The 19,050-nt window shown below is 42.0% G+C and overlaps 2 protein-coding genes across 5 annotated transcripts in view; one reads left to right on the top strand and one right to left on the bottom strand.

The window, feature by feature from the left end:
• Positions 1-3,027: 3,027 nt before the first annotated feature.
• Positions 3,028-5,653, top strand: LOC122404740 (meiotic recombination protein SPO11). The gene is made up of 3 exons (XM_043408962.1): positions 3,028-3,134; positions 4,438-4,904; positions 5,292-5,653. Exons 1-3 carry the CDS (start codon positions 3,028-3,030, stop codon positions 5,651-5,653), a joined length of 936 nt encoding a protein of 311 aa, XP_043264897.1.
• Positions 5,654-8,966: 3,313 nt separating this feature from the next.
• The window catches only part of LOC122404561 (dipeptidyl aminopeptidase-like protein 6), a 205,773-nt gene continuing 195,689 nt past the window's right edge, over positions 8,967-19,050 (bottom strand). For all 4 annotated transcript variants that reach the window (XM_043408621.1, XM_043408620.1, XM_043408622.1 and 1 more), the window contains 9 exons: positions 17,954-18,028; positions 17,696-17,748; positions 16,863-17,441; positions 16,166-16,484; positions 15,909-16,087; positions 15,474-15,696; positions 14,973-15,417; positions 14,695-14,900; positions 8,967-14,588 (listed from right to left, as the gene is read on the bottom strand). In XM_043408621.1, the coding sequence (XP_043264556.1) occupies positions 14,487-14,588; positions 14,695-14,900; positions 14,973-15,417; positions 15,474-15,696; positions 15,909-16,087; positions 16,166-16,484; positions 16,863-17,441; positions 17,696-17,748; positions 17,954-18,028 (2,181 nt within the window). In that variant the 3' untranslated portion in view covers positions 8,967-14,486. The remainder of the gene's footprint in view (positions 14,589-14,694; positions 14,901-14,972; positions 15,418-15,473; positions 15,697-15,908; positions 16,088-16,165; positions 16,485-16,862; positions 17,442-17,695; positions 17,749-17,953; positions 18,029-19,050) is intronic.

Here is a 19,050-nt window from a genome sequence, read left to right as displayed (position 1 = left end):
CGTCGGCTCTGGATCGAACAGGTACCTCGCCATTCTCCGTACTCGATCATGCGAGCGGTTTGAATACGGGACAAGGCGAAACGTTCGATTCTCGTTGGCGGAAATCGGTCCAAGGGATTACCTAGGTCGCCAGGGTTCGCGGAACGCGCGATTATTCTCGATAGGGAAAATAGATCGAGTTACACCCCCGGCGCCCGGAAATTGAATAAATTCACCGGCGAGCAGAGAGTCCTGAAAGCGTTTGGAATAAACGAGAAATGTTCGTTTTGAATTCGTGCAAGGGAAATCCGTCGATGAAGGGGATTATCGACGAACGGCGGACAAATTTTTTTGACGAATTCAAATTCACGCGCGTGTGAACACGCGGAGATTAGGCCGATCGGGAGAGTTTCTCGCGATCTTCGGGGGCCTCTAACCGATATTTTGAGGAGGACGCGGTCGTATACGGGCCATTTGAGGGCCTCGAGAGCGCATTCTCAGGGGTGTTTCTCGAACGCACTCGTTGCACAATGTAACACTATCCCCCTTTATAGAGGAGCAATCTTGGAGTGTCTTTAATGCGAAACCGAGCGGAGTTCTTGTATTATTTTGTCGTGAATAATCCTTTTATGCTCGCCTAAAGAGAGCCCCGGGGCTTTCAAGACGACGTTCCACCGGCCTCTGTTCGTTCGCTGGGACGGAAACCGACTCGTCGAGCAACCGCAATGTGTGCAATCATCGAAACGAACGCGAATATCGCGGGCATCGTGGCTGTCGTTGATCGTTCGTTCGATCGGATAATTAATACATACAGACTGCGATGCACGATTAAATCCCACCACGTTTCTCAAACTTTCGTTCACAGAATTTTAAAACGATTTTCAATACTAAAATTACCGACAATTATAAGGAATATAATGTTCTGAAAGAATACAGTCGAGTAAATTCTTTTACTATTTTTAGTAGAAGTTAGAAATCATTTTGACCACTTCCGGTAGTTCTACCGTTGAAGTTACCTTATTCCACCCTTCTAATTCGTATATTGTAATGTGTTCCGTAATATGGCACGATGTATGGCAACTCGTGGAAGTAATGAATGTCATTTTTTGCGATACCAACCGCGAACCATAAATTTTGCATTCGTGGGTAAGAGAGACGACTGCGGAGGGGTGGTTCCGGTGACCCTAAAATGTTTTGGCACGCGTCGCGAGCGTCCGTCGTCGCTCGTTAGTATTCATTGTCCGTTGGAGTGGTCGATTTCGAAAACGTTCACGAAATCCACAACATATCTCAGATCAAAGGAAATTTATGTCGCATCTGCGGACGCGAAATGTCCGTGACCAAAGTTCCATCGAACGAAACGTCGACTGCAACCGCCTGATCGAAAACAGAACTGAAAACGTTTCTTCTAATTACGGATTAATATATTACGATGCATCAAAAATTAACAAACTGTGAATATACTATAATTATACAGTGTACAAAATATATAGACTTGTGTAAATTATTAGGGGTTTAATTTAGAGATAGAAATTAAATTTTGTTCCTTTTACCACTTCCTTCAGTTTCAAGTTTTAAAAATATTCCAAATTTCAAAAAAAATAACAATGTTATGGAATTAATAGATGATTCTTTTGCAACAGTGATATAAAATAAATTCAGGGGGAGCAGAAGACAAAATACGACTCCTTGGGGATTCACAAAATGGCGACTACAATTCCAAGTCCTTAAGAGTTACAAATTCGACCTTCCTGCGTAGAATCTGTCATTATGTTAGTACTAAGGGGTTGAAATTTACATTTTTGCATTGTTTTTGAACCCCTGAAATTTTTTTTATACAGTGTATAAATTGTATAGACTTGTGTAAAATATTGGGGGGTTTAATTTAGAGATAGAAATTAAATTTTGTTCCTTTTACTACTTCCTTCAGATTTAAGTTTTAAAAATATTCCGAATTTCAAAAAAAATAGCAAAGTTATGGAATTAATAGATGATTCTTTTGCAACAGTGATATAAAATAAATTCATGGGGAGCAGAAGACAAAATAGGACTCCTTGGGGATTCACAAAATGGCGACTACAATTCCAAGTCCTTAAGAGTTACAAATTCGAGCTTCTTGCGTAGAATTTATCATTCTGTTGGTACCAGGGGGTTGAAATTTACATTTTTGCATTGTTTTTGAACCCCTAAAATGTTGGTTACCGGGAGCATGGTCAGGTTCGGTGGCCCAGGAACGGATTTCGTCGCGTTTTGCAACAGTCTGTGTTCGCGGGGCACAATGAGGTCCTCGAGTGTCTTTAGTGCACTCGGTAGCGCTGCGTTCAATGGTCGCCGTTCACAAATGCGCAGCGGGGTGTCCAGCTCTCTCGAGATTCGCTACTCGATACGAACGTCGTTCCCTGGACAGGGGAATTGTTGTCGATCGTCCGTCGTCAGGACCTACGCGACGATGATCAATACTTGTACCGTCGCGGGAGAACTTAATATGTTTATTGCTGTGAGAATGTTACGTTCGGATAGGTGATAGATTTTTATCTGGCAGTTGCTGCCTGAAAAGCGACCACGGGAATCCTCCGCGACCTCTCGACTTTCCTTCTTTTCGTGGCTAATGGTATCGACGTTTAACTGGAGGCTACCCGCGGCACTTGATATCGATTTTGTTCATACACCTGAGATCTAATTTCTAACAAGTAATTAAATTCTGTCGATGTTTAGTCTCAATTCCAAACACCTAGAGTGCTAAACTGGAATTCCAGCGTGAAGCGATAACCACAGACGATACCTCGTGTCTGTGCGATAATGTCACACCAGAAATGGTAATAAAGGCTTTCGCGTGCCTTTGATCCTTGTCCATGATTGTCCATTAAACAATATTAAATATATAATTGTTAATAATTTGGAAAAATTTCAAGAATTTCGATACCCTTACCTGTCGAGTATATTAACATATTAATTAATTTACTATTCTCGAGATCTATCGTGTAAATAAAACAGTCTACACAGAAAATTACTTTTTCTTCATGGATTAAATACTTTGTTTCAGACAAAATGGCAACGTTCAATGGAGACACGAGTTTCACACTTACCGACAGTCAAACAGGATGCGATGAAGAAAAAGTGATCGATATACCTGTTGTAGATAATACAGAATTCAGGTAAACGGGAAAATAATATTATAGAATGGAAGAAATACTTTTATAACATACGAGTAGACCTTACATGTGGACTTTCGTGGCCGAATTTGACTGCCATATCGACTTGAAAATTCGGAGGCGATTTTAGCGTCCTCTTCTCATGCATGGCGGTCAGTTGAAGAACTATTCGCTGAATTAGTGTGGATGGGGAGATAGCTGTAATGTGTGCGTAAATACATGTGCTATAGAAATTTTTCGGTGAAAAAAAATTTCAAATCGTTTTAAAAAAATTATTTTTGGTTGCAGGAGTCAATTGCAATCATTTTTGGTCGATAGACATACCCTCGAAATCCTAACCATTTTCGAGAAAAAAATTCCTTACCGAATATATAATTTCAGACCAGAAATGTCACTCCAAAATTTTACGCGTAACTTTAAAACGTCATAACTTTTGAACGGATTGACGGATTTTAAAGTTCAAAAATGCAAACAACGCGTATTTTGGTGGAGAATACGTAATCATTCCAATAATATTCGAAAAGTTGTTTCTTAACCCCGTAAAATGAGAAAAACCCCATAAAAATGGTCCCATCTTCAAACGTCCATAACTTCTACAATAGTAAACGTATCTAAATGAAATTTAGTATGGAAGTAGAGCTCATGGATACCTATAAAAAAGTACTAAACAAAATTTCCGTAGGACGTCAAACAAATTTATTAAAAATAAAAAACGAATTTTTAAGAAACAATCGACAAGGGGTAGGTATCTAAATTTGTTGGTGAAAAAAAAAAATTCAAATCGGTCTACAAAAATTATATTTAATTGCGGGGGTCAATTACAATCATTTTTGGTGAATAGATATACCCTCGAAATCTTATCCATTTTCGAGAAAAAAATTCGAGTGTATACAGTCATTTTTCGTCGAAATTAAAAAATTTCAAATCGGTCTACAAAAATTATATTTAGTTGTGGCGGTCAATTACAATCATTTTTGGTGAATAGATATACCCTCGAAATCTTATCCAGTTTCGAGAAAAAAATTCGAGTATGTGCAGTCATTTTTCGTCGAAATTAAAAAATTTCAAATCGTTCTGAAAAAATTATATTCAGTTGCAGGGGTCAATTGCAATCATTTTTGATAACTACATATACCCCTGAAATCCTACACACTTTCGAGAAAAAAATTCTTTACCGAAATTATACATATGTCTCTGTAAAGTAAGGTCTACTAGTATACATTGCTTATGATAATATTTTTAAATGAAAGAGATACTTTTATTGAAGTAACAGAAGCATAACGAAGCAATTTTTTATCACTTTTAGAGCACAGTTGATATCTCGTATCGAAGAAGTAACTTCGACCATAATCCAACAAATATGTTCCGACCGATTACCCCAAATTTCATATTCGTTGGTGCACAATTACACGTCGATGGAGACCGAAATTGTCGAAGAAAATTATTTTCCCGACTGTGCCTCGAACGTTGATTCGTATCTTCTCGAAGAGGCCACGCAAGTCGAGGAAGAACCCACGCAAAATGGCGTGCAGAGTGGCAAGAAGACGGTCAGCAATTTTGCTAGGAGGAAAGGCAAGGACAAGTTCGCTTTGATGATGACGGTAATGGCCGCGGCACATCGTTTGTTAATTACGAACACCACCGTCACCAGACGATCCCTTTATTACGATCTCAAGAACGAGAATACTTTGAACTTGGCGCCGGAACAGAGATGCGTGGATCAAGCGGTGAATCACGTCGCCAATTTGCTGAATTGCGCGCCATGGGAGCTCAGTGAGTCTTTCTCGAACAAACAATCCTTATAATTCATTATTTGCCATCGTATTTTATTTCGTGATTACCTCTGATTATACGCAGTTGGCATATTTCTTTATTCTTGGACCAAACTAATTTCGTTACTGCAAATAACATTCCAAACTGAGGCTGTGAAAGTTAGCAGGTTTTAAACTTAAAATCCAAAATAATTTTTTTAACTGTATAAAATTGCAAAGCAGCTCAATATAGGTTTAGAGTTATGCAATTTTTAGAACAAGTCAGGAGTACTGGTATCGTAATTCTGTTCATTTATTTATATATTAATTTATGCATTTATTAGGACTCGTTACAGAAAAATCACTCGTTCAACACAGTTTTAATTCCGCGGATATTATAATTATCCAGATCTTGTGCCTACGTTGAAAGGATTAGCAGCGGGTGAACTGCAACTCATGCTAACCGACAATAGAGTAGTCGATTGCAAAGTCCCAGGCGGAGCTCTCATTCCCCTAATGGCGTCGAATGTAGTTTCCGTTCGAACGAGAGCGAAAATGGTGCTGGTCGTCGAGAAAGACGCTGTTTTTCAAAAATTGTTGGAAGACGATTGTCCATCTTTTTTAAAGTGCATTCTGGTCACCGGGAAAGGGTACCCGGACGTGGCCACGAGGATGCTGGTGAAACTGCTGTCGGAGAAAATGGAACTTCCGGTTTACGCGATCGTGGACGCGGACCCTTTTGGCGTGGACATTATGTGTGTCTACCGGTAAATTGAATTTTAAAATACTCGTTTCCCCTTCGATTATTATCTTTTACTGGTACACGAAAAGATTTTATGAAATTGACAGTTTCATACAGAACAATCTAATATTAATAATTAATAGAAGAGGTCTAAGAAAACAGGTTTGAAGTGGTTGAGTAGTTTATTAAATGTCAAAGTTCCAAACGATACAATTCGTTTAAAAAATTTATTCCTGAAGAAAAGATTTTATGAAATTGACAGTTTCATACAGAACAATCTAATATTAATAATTAATAGAAGAGGTTTAAGAAAATGTAGGTTTGAAATGGTTGAGTAGTTTATTAAATGTCAAAGTTCCAAACGATACAATTCGTTTAAAAAATTTATTCCTGAAGAAAAGATTTTATGAAATTGACAGTTTCATACAGAACAATCTAATATTAATAATTAATAGAAGAGGTCTAAGAAAACAGGTTTGAAGTGGTTGAGTAGTTTATTAAATGTCAAAGTTCCAAACGATACAATTCGTTTAAAAAATTTATTCCTGAAGAAAAGATTTTATGAAATTGACAGTTTCATACAGAACAATCTGATATTAATAATTAATAGAATAGGTCTAAGAAAACATAGGTTTGAAATGGTTGAGTAGTTTATTAAATGTCGAAGTTCCAAACGATACAATTCGTTTAAAAAATTTATTCCTGAAGAAAAGATTTTATGAAATTGACAGTTTCATACAGAACAATCTAATATTAATAATTAATAGAAGAGGTCTAAGAAAACAGGTTTGAAGTGGTTGAGTAGTTTATTAAATGTCGAAGTTCCAAAGGATACAATTCGTTTAAAAAATTTATTCCTGAAGAAAAGATTTTATGAAATTGACAGTTTCATACAGAACAATCTAATATTAATAATTAATAGAAGAGGTTTAAGAAAATGTAGGTTTGAAATGGTTGAGTAGTTTATTAAATGTCGAAGTTCCAAACGATACAATTCGTTTAAAAAATTTATTCCTGAAGAAAAGATTTTATGAAATTGACAGTTTCATACAGAACAATCTAATATTAATAATTAATAGAAGAGGTCCAAGAAAATGTAGGTTTGAAGTGGTTGAGTAGTTTATTAAATGTCAAAGTTCCAAACGATACAATTCGTTTAAAAAATTTATTCCTGAAGAAAAGATTTTATGAAATTGACAGTTTCATACAGAACAATCTAATATTAATAATTAATAGAAGAGGTCTAAGAAAACAGGTTTGAAGTGGTTGAGTAGTTTATTAAATGTCAAAGTTCCAAACGATACAATTCGTTTAAAAAATTTATTCCTGAAGAAAAGATTTTATGAAATTGACAGTTTCATACAGAACAACCTGATATTAATAATTAATAGAAGAGGTCTAAGAAAACATAGGTTTGAAATGGTTGAGTAGTTTATTAAATGTCGAAGTTCCAAAGGATACAATTCGTTTAAAAAATTTATTCCTGAAGAAAAGATTTTATGAAATTGACAGTTTCATACAGAACAATCTAATATTAATAATTAATAGAAGAGGTTTAAGAAAATGTAGGTTTGAAATGGTTGAGTAGTTTATTAAATGTCGAAGTTCCAAACGATACAATTCGTTTAAAAAATTTATTCCTGAAGACGGGAAAGAAAGTGAAATATATACGTTTATAAATTTCTTTCGAGCACAGTTTCGGTTCTGCCGCTTTGTCCAAAGAGAGGGAGAGCTTGGCGTGTCCAAAAGTACGCTGGCTCGGGATTCATCCGTCGGAGTTGGTCGCGTTAGGAGCGAGCACAGTTCCCCTAACTGGATACGATTTGTCAAAATTGTCGTCCATCGAGAGCCGACCGTACATGACCCCCGCTTTCCTCAAGGAACTCGAAATAATGCGAACCGGAAAAGCGGAGATAGAGAGCGTGTCTTCGTTCTCGAGAAAATTTCTGATCGCCACCTATTTGCATTGCAAAATCAAAGGAGACGATTACATATAAGTTCTTCTTTGTACGAAAATAGGAAGATAAATCTGGACCATAAAACGAGGAAAAAATTCAAGCATAAAGCATCCAAGCTTCGAGCTATCGTTAATTTTGGGGGTCGAAGAACAAAGCTTGTACATTTTAAGCTTTTAACTGGTCGTTTTATACCTTAGATTTGTTCGTTAAAATATCAACGATCTTAACTCACGTTCTATCGTAAACTATTGGATGAAAAATGATTTTATATGGTTTTTTATTTCGTGGCCTCCATCTGTAAAGGGATTTAATTATTGTTTCGCTGTTAATAAAGTAAGTGTAATAATTGATTGCATACATGGTGTTTTAGGGAATTCCCCTTTCCAATTTACAAATCTTTACGTCCGACTGTTCGACCCATTTTACTTCGCAATCGTCGGAGCTGTCTTCCAGATTAATTAATTCAGGGATTTTGCGGTACGATCCTAAATAAATGATGCTGCTGTTGGAGGATCTTCTAGAAAGAAACGCGGCTTCGCTCTTGATGGTCTGAGAATCAATGCTTCGAAGGCTTCTCGATCTCGTGGCGTAAAAATGGTCGCATAACCTTAATTTAACAGAGCTGATTAAATATTTTTCGCGAAAAGATTCTCATGAAAAACTATTTTCGACTTTTTCGCGAATCTTTTATGTCATAAAACTTCTCAGTTGTATTTATATAACTAAATAATTAAAAGTTTCATTTCTTTTTTAGTATGCCATCCAAATAATATTTAAGATGGTCAATTTCTAATGATTTTTCAAACAAATTTTAATTTGATAATTAGACTGCGGATCTTTATGCAAATTCACATTTTTATTAATAGAATTAATGAAACGGAAGCTTCGCAGAGGGCTGTCTCAATGCCTAAATATAATAATTCGTATCTTACTTTAAGTATTTCTTATATTTTTGCATATTAAATGCATTCTGTAGTTTTTTTAGGATTCAAATTTCCCATAAATGCATAAACATCTACTACTCGTCTACTGATAATATTTGTGGTTAGGGGACGATCGAAGCGTAAAAGTACCCTAATTTTTGCCGATTCTCCGTCAACGACGGAGCAGATTTCTGCTTGTTGGTCTGCCGGAAATTTGACGATCCTGGCCAACGTTTCCTCTTGTGTTTTGGCGGCACAGGCATAACGTTCGAAAGAAAAGTCGTAGATCAGAGAAAGTAAGGTCGAAATACGTCGAAATGCTTCTTGTGAATTTATCCGTTTTCAATGTACGACTCGCGATGGCGTTATTAAAACGAGTTTGGCGCGATCGTTCGTCGAAATGGGTGCATTTTCAGGCGGTAGAAATAAACAACGACGGTTCAGGTAATGTAACAGTTTATTGAAAACACTTTTGTCCGCCCGTTGTCCGGGCCGAGCCTCGCTGATATTAAAAAACGCAGAGTCTTAGTAACATGATTATCTCGTGGGTGTTACGTGGAATACAACTTGAACGACATCCGCGAAATCGGCGCCTCCGAAACGATTCGGGCAGTCGCTTAAGATAGAATCAAACGATAGGATTTAGTTTACAATAATCGAGAAATTAAATATCAATTTTTAATAATTCCTAACCCCAGAGACCCTTCAACAGCACCGATTGCAAGCAGAAATCTTATCGTCGATCGCAACGTGCTCCATTTTGCAGAGACAAATCTTTCGAGGGAAAAGCAGAGAAAAAAATTGCAGTCTTTCAGATTTCAGGTAAAATGATATTTTCCTTAACTAGTTCTCAGTGGAAAAAAAGTAAGAAGTAAGAAAACTGAAAAACTGTATTTTTTACTTTCTCTGAAACTCTCTTGGAATTCGCTGCAAACTCGAAGACGTTGAAGACAATGAAATTTCTATTTGCGATCGTAGCGTTTTAAGGTCGATTTTTTTTTCGTAGTGATAATGCGAAATGTGTGTTGACCGTGTTCGGTGTTTGATCACAGTGTTCGATGGATTTTTGGTGTCTCCGAGCCGATTTCGTGGATGATTCTCCAGGTCCGTGCGAATATCGTAAAAAACCGAGTGGAAACGATCGCGCGTGCTCCAGCTTTCCCCACGAGAAACTATCGAGAACGTCTCTCCCGAACGATAATCCGCGGCGATCGTGTGCGCTCGCTGGATGATCCGAGCGAATATTATATAAAAAACAATTGTCCGAGCGCGTCGGCCACACTCGCGGGGGGCCACGGTCGAATCGACGGCTCGCTAAGGGCAATATCCGACCCGACGCTTCCGTTAAAAACGATCCAGTGTCCCCCCCGTTACTCTGATTACCGAATCTCTGATCGTTCAGACGTCGTTTCGAGCCGGCTCGGGGACGATGCGATCGCCTCGAGGATTCTGATACGTCGAGACGAGCAGGCCGCTTACGAGACCGAGTCCAAGCGTTCAAAATGGCCGCGTGACACCCCGGTTTACCCGATCAACCCCTCTCTCGTTCGACGTTTCAATCGTCGATCGATTACTAAAAATATTATTTGTACACCGAAAGGTCATTCCCCCCGTTTAGTGAATATTATTAATTTTCTAACTTTGACACCCCGTTACGCATTCATTTTCTTCGGAGAGTAGCTTTTGAATAATTTACTTTTGCGATCAAATTTTATTTCCACGTTGGAAGCTCGAATGAATCGATGTAGAGAGCTTTAGATGGTTTTTTGAATGAAACTTTGTTGTTCAGTTTCCCCCTTGCGGAGGGGTCAGTCGAACTCTAATTGAAAGCTGAACGAATAGAATTGTTGGAAAATATTGAGAAATCTAGAGAATATTACGAATCGAGTATTGTTGAAATTAGTTACTGGAACGTTTCGCCCGAAAGGTGACTAAAAATCTAAAATACGGGGTTCCAGGCGACAGTCGCGTTGTGTTCTCGATGCCGTTGGACTCGGTTTCGAGCATGCGTTACCCGAACAATTTCTTTATCGATATCTTATCTATTAATACCTCGATATTCGGTATGCATCCGGTTAAAAACGCGCGAGTCACCGGCGGTGTCGCGGACACCAAATCTTCCCGGGATAAATCCGACAAACAACCGATAATAATCGTCAATCTGAGTATCACAGATTATCCAAATAATTTCAAATAGACGCGTTATCGTTATTATTATTATTCCATTTTTTTCCTCCCCCGTTTAACGTGCAACATTTTCTTCGCCCCCGCGTTTCGAAATCGTCGAGATTGCACGACGTTTTACGTACGAAAAGAAAGAGAACCAAAAATCACATAAATAAATAAATAACGTACGACGCGAATTTGTCCGAGTTCTCCGTTCGCACGGGCCCGATGCTTCTCGAGTTCCGCGTGAATTAATTTCCATCAATTAACCGTTTTAAGTCCGGATGTGTCCAGCGTGTCGTGTCCCGTCTCCTCCCCTTTCTCCGTGTGTACCGCTTTCCTTCGTTTTATGTATAATTTATGTATATATATATATATATATATGTGTATATATATATATAATTTTTTTCTGTGGGTTTTTTTTTCTCTTATTAATTCTCTTTTAGCCTAGCGGCGATAATACGTTACCAAAAGCTTATAGATACCCTTATGCGCTGCTACCAAGGTTTCATCTGCGATTAATTTCACGTAATTCGCATGCTTCGTTTTCTCTAGTTGTTGTTGGTGGTTTCTGTTTTTTTTTTCTCTGTTGTTCCTGTCTTTTGCGTGCCTGCCGTTCTTCAGACCCATACCCTATATATCTACGTTTATTTCGCCGCACTTTCTGCCGTTATTATAGTTAATAATTGATTGCGATTGCACACTCACACTCGCACTCATTCGTTCGTGATGTATCTCTCTCTCTCTCTCTCTCTCTCTCTCTCGATCGCTCACGCGCCATTTCACTCTTGCATTCTTTGTCTCTTTCGTTAGCTTCGCACGGCCACACGACTATTGCTCGGTGAAGCCCCCCGAGTTCTCTCGAATTCGCGCGGGAAATTCGAACGACCGATACCGCGAAGTGAACTTTTACGAGGAAACAACGACGTGTCGGTTCCTTAACGCCTGGCCAACGAATTACACTTGCCCCTTTCCTCTGATCGAAGCTCAAAGTCACGATAAAAAATTCAAATTATTCTTCAAACGGTATTTACATCGATCGTTCGAGAGATTATTGATTTTTCGAATCGAGTGATCAAATCAAATCGATGGCTCAACCCTCGTATTAAAACACAGTTTGTTTATATAATATTCTTTTCCGTTATCGTTACAAATACATATTATTGCATGGTATTGAAATCCTTTAATTTTGAGTTTTTAGAAAAATAGAAATACCTCGATTCGAACTAAGTATAAATTTAAATTAAAGACACTCTGATAGAATGGGACGTAATTCCTTGGCCACGCGTCGAATCTTTGTACTCTCTACAATCGACATCAAGCACGTAATCCTGATCTACCGATCCGTCACGTCTATACTTTCGTCCATGAACAATCTCCCCGACGAGGATCCCGCCCCCTCTGCGTTACAATTCTCTCTCCCTCGAGATCTCGTAATTTAATTATCCCGTCCGTCCTCGTCGAGGCCCCAGGGATGCAGTCTGCCATGGACGAACCGCGTCCATCATTCATCTAAGATACATTAATATTATTAGGTAATTTCTTCATCCTCTCCGTTCTATTTATTATCGTTTGATTAGTTGCACTAGCCTTGATTGTCGGCATTTAAGGGCTGCTGGGCAGGCAGCGTTTATGGCGACGTGCGACTCTCCTCGTTCGAGCGCGACCCTTCTACGATCAACCGTGAACTCTATTTTTTTCGTTTCGTTCATTTCGTCGTGAACCAAGAAGCATGCTAGATCTAAAAAATAACCGGGCTGGTCGACGCTTTCGAGAGGTTGGTGACTTTGGGGATCGAACCGTTTCTAGCCGCGTTACAAAAGGATCGTTTAAACTCTAGCTGGGAATCTGTGAACTCAGCGAATGTTCTCTTCTTCGATACTAAATCGTTTTAATAGGATGTTTAGCTAAGAGAAAAGGGTCGACCAGCCTCGTCGAAATGGGTCTCGTGAGTCCGATCGATCTCGAACGATAACATCCAACATCAACTGCATCCGAACGAACATTGATCGGCCTAATCTCGCGGCACCGGGTGTCGTGTGATTCGTCAGGACCGTGAAAGCGGTCGGTGTTGATCGAGAAAAGGTATACGATAAGGTTCGTTGCCCGCGACGAGGTGCGTTCTGAAACGAGCTAAAGTATACGGTGAATCGGAACGTTACCCTAAAGCCTCGCGACGCTTACTTACTTAATTAATTATTCTGGAAACTGATTTTTTTTATAGTACACCTTAGCGATATAGTACAACAAACGATCAACGACAAACGGGGAACACGCGCGAACCTCGTCGGGGGAACGCGGCCTACACCGAGGTACATCTTCCGTAAGACGTGTATAGATATATACAAATATTCAAGGTTCAAACGTTGGGGTAGTAGGGCGGTGGGGGAGTTGGATGGGTCGGGTGGGGAGAATTGGTTTCACCTTTCTGTTCGCGCGTGTAACGTTATGGTACATAGACTAGGCTCCAAAGCTGTACAACACAAAACTTAGGACTAAGCGTTCGTTTCTAACGGTGAGTGGTGTGTCGATACCCCTGAACGAGTCATCGCATAGGCGTAGCCAGCTGTTTTCCCCCACGAAAGAATCGACTCGAGACGTCCTGGCGCCACTAGGTGCTGTTTTACCGACAGCGACGACCGATACAATGGCGGACGCGAAACGAACTTTAGGTACTGAATTCGTTAACGTGAATCGAAATAAATTATCGTATATTATTTGCTAGTCTTCGTTTCGACTACGTATTATCGTGCAGATTTATAAATGTAACGATGACGACAGAATAATAATGATATAGTACTATTTATATTAGATAAGACAATCGACGACCCTGAAATCGTTAAATGTTTCGGAATGCTCGGCTTCGAGCATCCGGGACGGTAGGGGTAAGGTCTGCAAGGCAGTCGTTCCTAAAATTTAGTCCACCAGCCGATTCTTCCGTCGACGCCGCCATCGGGGAATGAGTCGGACGCGAAGTGATCGTAGAAATAGCGAGGAGAGCTTGCAAGCTTTCGGTAAGCTCGATACTTTCAATCTTCAGTTCCCGGAGCACCGAATCCCGTAGGCTTGTTATAAAAAATCTGAGTCGCGAGCTTGCAAGCTCGCGCTAAGCTCGATGCGCTCAATCATCTTTATATTCCGTGGAGTGTCGTGTCACCGTCAGATAATGGAGGTTTGGTATACAAAATGTGGCGAATTTGCAAGCTCGCGAGAAGCAGGATAACGCGAATCGAAATTTCTTCTTTTTATTTCTTCTCTAGTTTCCTTCCGTACCGATCGAGCTTGCTGAACGCAGGCTGACCCGCCAAACCGCGCTCGTATTTCCTAACTAGATACGCCTCTGGATGTTTAGGGGTGGATCGCTAGAATTTGTCCGGGGTTTGCGCGCCCAGAGAGCAAAGTGAACGAGTTTTTTTCGTAGCAAAGAGGAATCCGCAGGCTGATGCAGGCGGCTGATATACAACGTTATTAACGATATTACTTATACAAACGCTAAGTTTTTACCTCGTCCCTCGCATCACCACTTTCCTTCTAACTTCTCCTCCACATCCTACATTACGGATCTAAGCATCCTAGCCGCCAAGAAGGATCAGCGTCGCGTTTCGTTCGTCCGTATCCTACCGTGACTCTTCTAACTAATCCCAAACCTCCTCCTCTTGACGCTGCGTACTGGCGATCACCGGATGCTTTCGATAAATCTTCTCGAACTAGTCTAATCCTGAACAGTGAACCTTTTCGACGAGCATCCACGCCCGTCCGGGATGTATCAGAAGTAGGCGAGCTAGAGACAACGAGAGAGTATTCGGCTTGAGGCACTAGGACGCGTCCAGGGAGAGGCACTCGGCGAGGTAGTCCTCCATGGAACGATAAGCGTGCTCCAACACGCCTGCTAAGGCGTGGTCTTCGTCCGCGTAACTCTGTCGAAACGTTCGATTATGTTTGCGTGAACGGAGAAGCCATCAAAGACTCGAGAAGACGATGACGCGAGTTGGAAAATGACGATAGCTCTTGGTGGCTCCTTACCTGATACCTGAAGATGATTCCCGCTTCGGACAGTGCCTTGGCGAAGGCGACGCCGTGCGTGTAAGGCGCTGTGAGGTCAGCTAGACCATGAAGAAGATAGAGGCTGTGGCTCGGCACGAGTCTAGCTCGTTGAGTCAGGTCAGCCTCCACGTAACCCTTGTAATTTTCGGCCGGAGCGCCAAGGACTCGCTCCGTGAACGCGGAATCTGCAAACGTCGAACGTCGTTTCAGAGACTCGTCCTCGACTTGGAAGAAAAGAGGACAGTCGGTTCACTCACTGTAGTAGAGCCAATCTGCGATGGGATTCACAGCAACGCCGCACTTGAACAGGTTCTCCTGGTTTCCCAACACCATGGCGGTCACGTATCCACCGTACCCCCACCCCCAAACTCCGACCCTCGTGACGTCAAGGTACTTCAAAGTCTTCAGGAGATGCTTCAGCACGGTGAGCTGATCCTGCACCTCGACGCCACCGATCTTCCTGAACAGGTCTCTCTTCCCCTGACCCCTGGCACCTCGTACGTCCAGCCTGACGTAGACCACGTCGTTGTGGCTCGACATGTAGGTCCCCCAGTCGATCTTGAACCGATCGGTGACCGCCTCGCTGCCTGGACGACCGTTCACCTCGACCAGGACCGGAAACGCCGCGTCTCTGAGCTCCTCTCGCCACGAGGGCGGCAGCAACAGTTGCACCTGAGCCTTCCAGCCCTGAGGCAGTGGCACCTAAACGAGCACAAGCTTAGAATCGACTTGGAAAACAGTCCTCGAATGATGGATACCTCGAAGCTTCTTCGAGTCGGCAGCGCCAGTTGAGACAGCTTGTCCCCCCGTTGGATTCTCGTATCGTAGAGCACGCGCATCATCTTGTGGGACGTCGTCGAGTGTATGCCTGCCAGGGGAAGGCCTGGACCTTCGCAATAGAGGACGTAGTAACCCTGGGACGCGCTGTCGATCGCTGGACTAACCGACGCTCCGAAGTGCGTACAGTTGGTGTAATAAAACCTGTAAAAAACACAGTATGTGGAGAAATATCGATGCTGGTAGATAGAATCTGCTGTAGAGAGATGAAGGGCAGGATGGAACCATTGTGAATATCATTGGCGTAGCCACGAGTAGAACGAAAATGGAGATCCTATTCCTATGTAAGGTGACTGCTGTGGGTTTCCTGATGGGAATAATTGCAACGTAGGTACCTTAGCCATCAAGTGGCTCACCTGCTGCTCCAAAGAACCTCTCCAAGGTCACACGTGACACATAGCGGCTCTAGGCGCCGAGGATCGTCGGCAGTAGGATCGCGAACAACGTAAAGGTGTCTCTGTCCAGGCCTCCTCTCCCTGGTGCCCAGATAGTAAACTAGGTGTGCTTTGGTATCCCACGCTAAGATCTCGCTCACCTGACGACGAGAAAGACAGCTTTACAGGACCCGTTCCGAATCGATTACCAGTAATCAGCAATCTCCTGGTTTGTTCACCTCGTAACGACCATGAGACAGAACCGCTATCCTCTGCTGAGTCAGGGTCACGTGTTTGATGTGAGTGAAGTGTTCCTTGTCGCCTTCTTGCACGGCTGCCAACAGCAAGAAGCTGTCGCCGTCGGGGGCGAACACTGGATGGGGCTGCGCGTCGAGCCACTGTCCCTCCGGTGCTCGTTCCGAGTGGGTCTCCTCGCACTCCCACGTGGGTGCATGACAGGCGGACACCAGCGTCAGATTCTGCGATCTCGTCATCCACACCACGGCGATTTGGGAGGAGTCTTCGCCCACCCAACCGGCGGATATTAAATAGTACTCTCTGTGGGTAGCAAGAAAGTCATTGTAGCAAGAATCCTCATTGGTATCAGGCATTTTGAGGTCGCTGAGATTGGAGTTTACAAGCTCGACTTATAAGGGGCTTCTTGGTGAAGAGGTCAGGTCGAATCTAGCGTAGCAAGACTCGTAAAAACCTCGAAATTAAGTCTGGGATGTGTATTCAAAATTAAGTCTTAGTTAGGTCTGGAAAATTAGATTGTATTGACCGATGTGTATTGAAACTTAGGGCTGGGTTAAGTCTAGGTGAGTCTGGGAAATTAGATTTTATTGACCCATGTGCATTGAAAATGAGGTTTCGCGAGAACTAGCGAAGCCACCAGTGTTTCATCCAACTTGTGAAACTCCAGTTTGAGGCACTTACTGTCCGTCGAGTACAGGCGGTGGTTTAAGCTTCGTTCTAAAAACCATAGTGGAGTTCAAGGTTCTGGTGCCGTTTGTGGTGCCGTTGACGTTGGCTGAATTGGTCACGTTGGTGAGTTCCATGACCAGTAGGTCGACCTCCGGATTGGACGATCCTGGAGTAGGATATCTGACAGACTTGGAAGGTGGAAAGGAGCCTCTCCTGGGCGTGGTTAGGGGACTGGAACTGGCTCCGTCGAGGCCTGGCTGGGTACCAAACCAGGGGAACTCTAAGGCAGTGACCTTAGTGTCGTTAAACGTGGCGTAGAGTAGGTGAGTGCCATCGGGGCTAGGCCAGGTGGCTTCTGGCCGTGGCATTACTTCCTCCTGGTACAACCAATCCGGAACGCCGTTGTAGATCACGCCAGCGACGCCCGTGTCGGTCAGTCGCGCGTCTTCTGGCGCGGACGGCGCCAGTCTAACGTAAATGTCGTTCTCGGATATCATCAAGAGGCCCGACGTGTTGCCCAACCAGACGGCGTGTTGCAATCGCGTTTGCTGCATCCTTCGCGACGCGTGCAGACGAAGAGGTGTGTGATGACTGAAAACGACACAGAGCCATCAAACCGACCGCTCTGACTGAAAGAAACGTCGAAGCTAGATCCTTTTTTACCAGAGAATCCTTGGTCACGCTTTGGTTGCTAATGACCATTTACAGGATCGAAAGTTTCATTTCAATTGCAAACTAGGTAACTTAAATTTTGTAACCTCGGTAAAATCAACGAACCCAGATTTATTTTTTTCAACACCTCGACCTTTTTAATTTTGCAATGAACAGCCATTGTTGTTACTTACTCGTTGGTGACGTCGTAGACTGTATAGTAAGCGGTGAAGGTGTGCCTGAACACCTGGAAAAATCGAACAATTCAATACAAAAGCTCGTTGATTCCCAGTGATTTTTTAAACTGGGTCAAATTGTGCCGTTCCAAAGTTAACGATGCAATTATGGGAAGGGGTAAAGTTTCCTTGGGGAATGTAAGATTTGTGAACTCGAGATCGATGGGAGCCAATCATAACGGTGGCCAAAAACGTTCTCGCGTTTCAATTACTCACCGGTTTGACATTGTGCTTGAACAACACGTAACGCAGGTCGGAGCTGCACTGGTAGCCTTGAACGTTCAGCTGTCTCTGAAAACAAAGTCAAGAGAGATTTATGGTTACGTGTGTTCTCTATTTTCCCACTTTGCGGCGTGCGTGGATTTTATGGCCGTTAACTGTCTCGTTTATGTATATCCGAGAAAATTCGGTGCTCCGACGCGTCGAAAACGTCCAATTCTCGTCTTTTCAAGTGCCAAAAATCGCGAACCTTGAAAGCTATGGCTCGTATAAACTAATTTACCGAATATATATTTTCAATACGGTGTCAGATAATTCTATTAATTCTTCATGAATTACCAGAGAAGATTGTGTGAAAAAATTCACGGTACTTTACGTTGAGAGAAAGGAATCTCCAACTTGCTTAACGTCGCCATATTGTCTCGATGATACAAACGAGTACAAACGACTCCCTCGAACGACATCGATCACGTCCTTTAATTGTTCCCCGGCGATCACGGCCATTATGTATTACATTATTAAACTATACGCACGAACAGATGATGATTATCAGCAGCGCGTATTCGGTAGTTCATTACGCATGCATTAAATTTGACAGAATCTCTATGGCGGCCCATTGCTGGCCCCATCGGGCTCCGATTGAAATTAGCTTCCATCTTTGTTCGCGCGCGCATCTCCGTATTCATGTAGGAAACATTGCAAATATACGCGCCTCATGAAAACACAATCCGAATTGTCAATTTCCGGCTGGATCCTCACGGACAATTTATGCCTTTATGGTAATTAGTAACATTAATAACAATACGATTGCACGATTCCCTGATGAGCAACCAAATTATGGCCGAAACGTTGGATTATTAGTAATTTCGATAGCAAATCGACGCTGCGTTTTAATAATATTGTCAAACGCTATACTGAAAACAGAGTTTCGATACTGAAAAAGATCGTTCGAGCTCGTTCACTCGATAAAAACATTTTTGAAATTCTTTTGGTGGCATTCTAAAAATGGCCGATCTACGCTTGACGTATGTATGTCTGAAGGTATGATTCCACTGAGGCAACACTATGCCACTTGTAACATGCCACATGTCGTA

This window comes from Colletes gigas, unplaced genomic scaffold, assembly GCF_013123115.1.
Source record: "Colletes gigas isolate AHSC1104 unplaced genomic scaffold, ASM1312311v1 Colletes_gigas_Sc00003, whole genome shotgun sequence".
NCBI lineage: Eukaryota > Metazoa > Arthropoda > Insecta > Hymenoptera > Colletidae > Colletes > Colletes gigas.
Note: the sequence above shows the minus strand (reverse complement) of the source record. Positions and strands in the feature narration are given on the sequence as shown.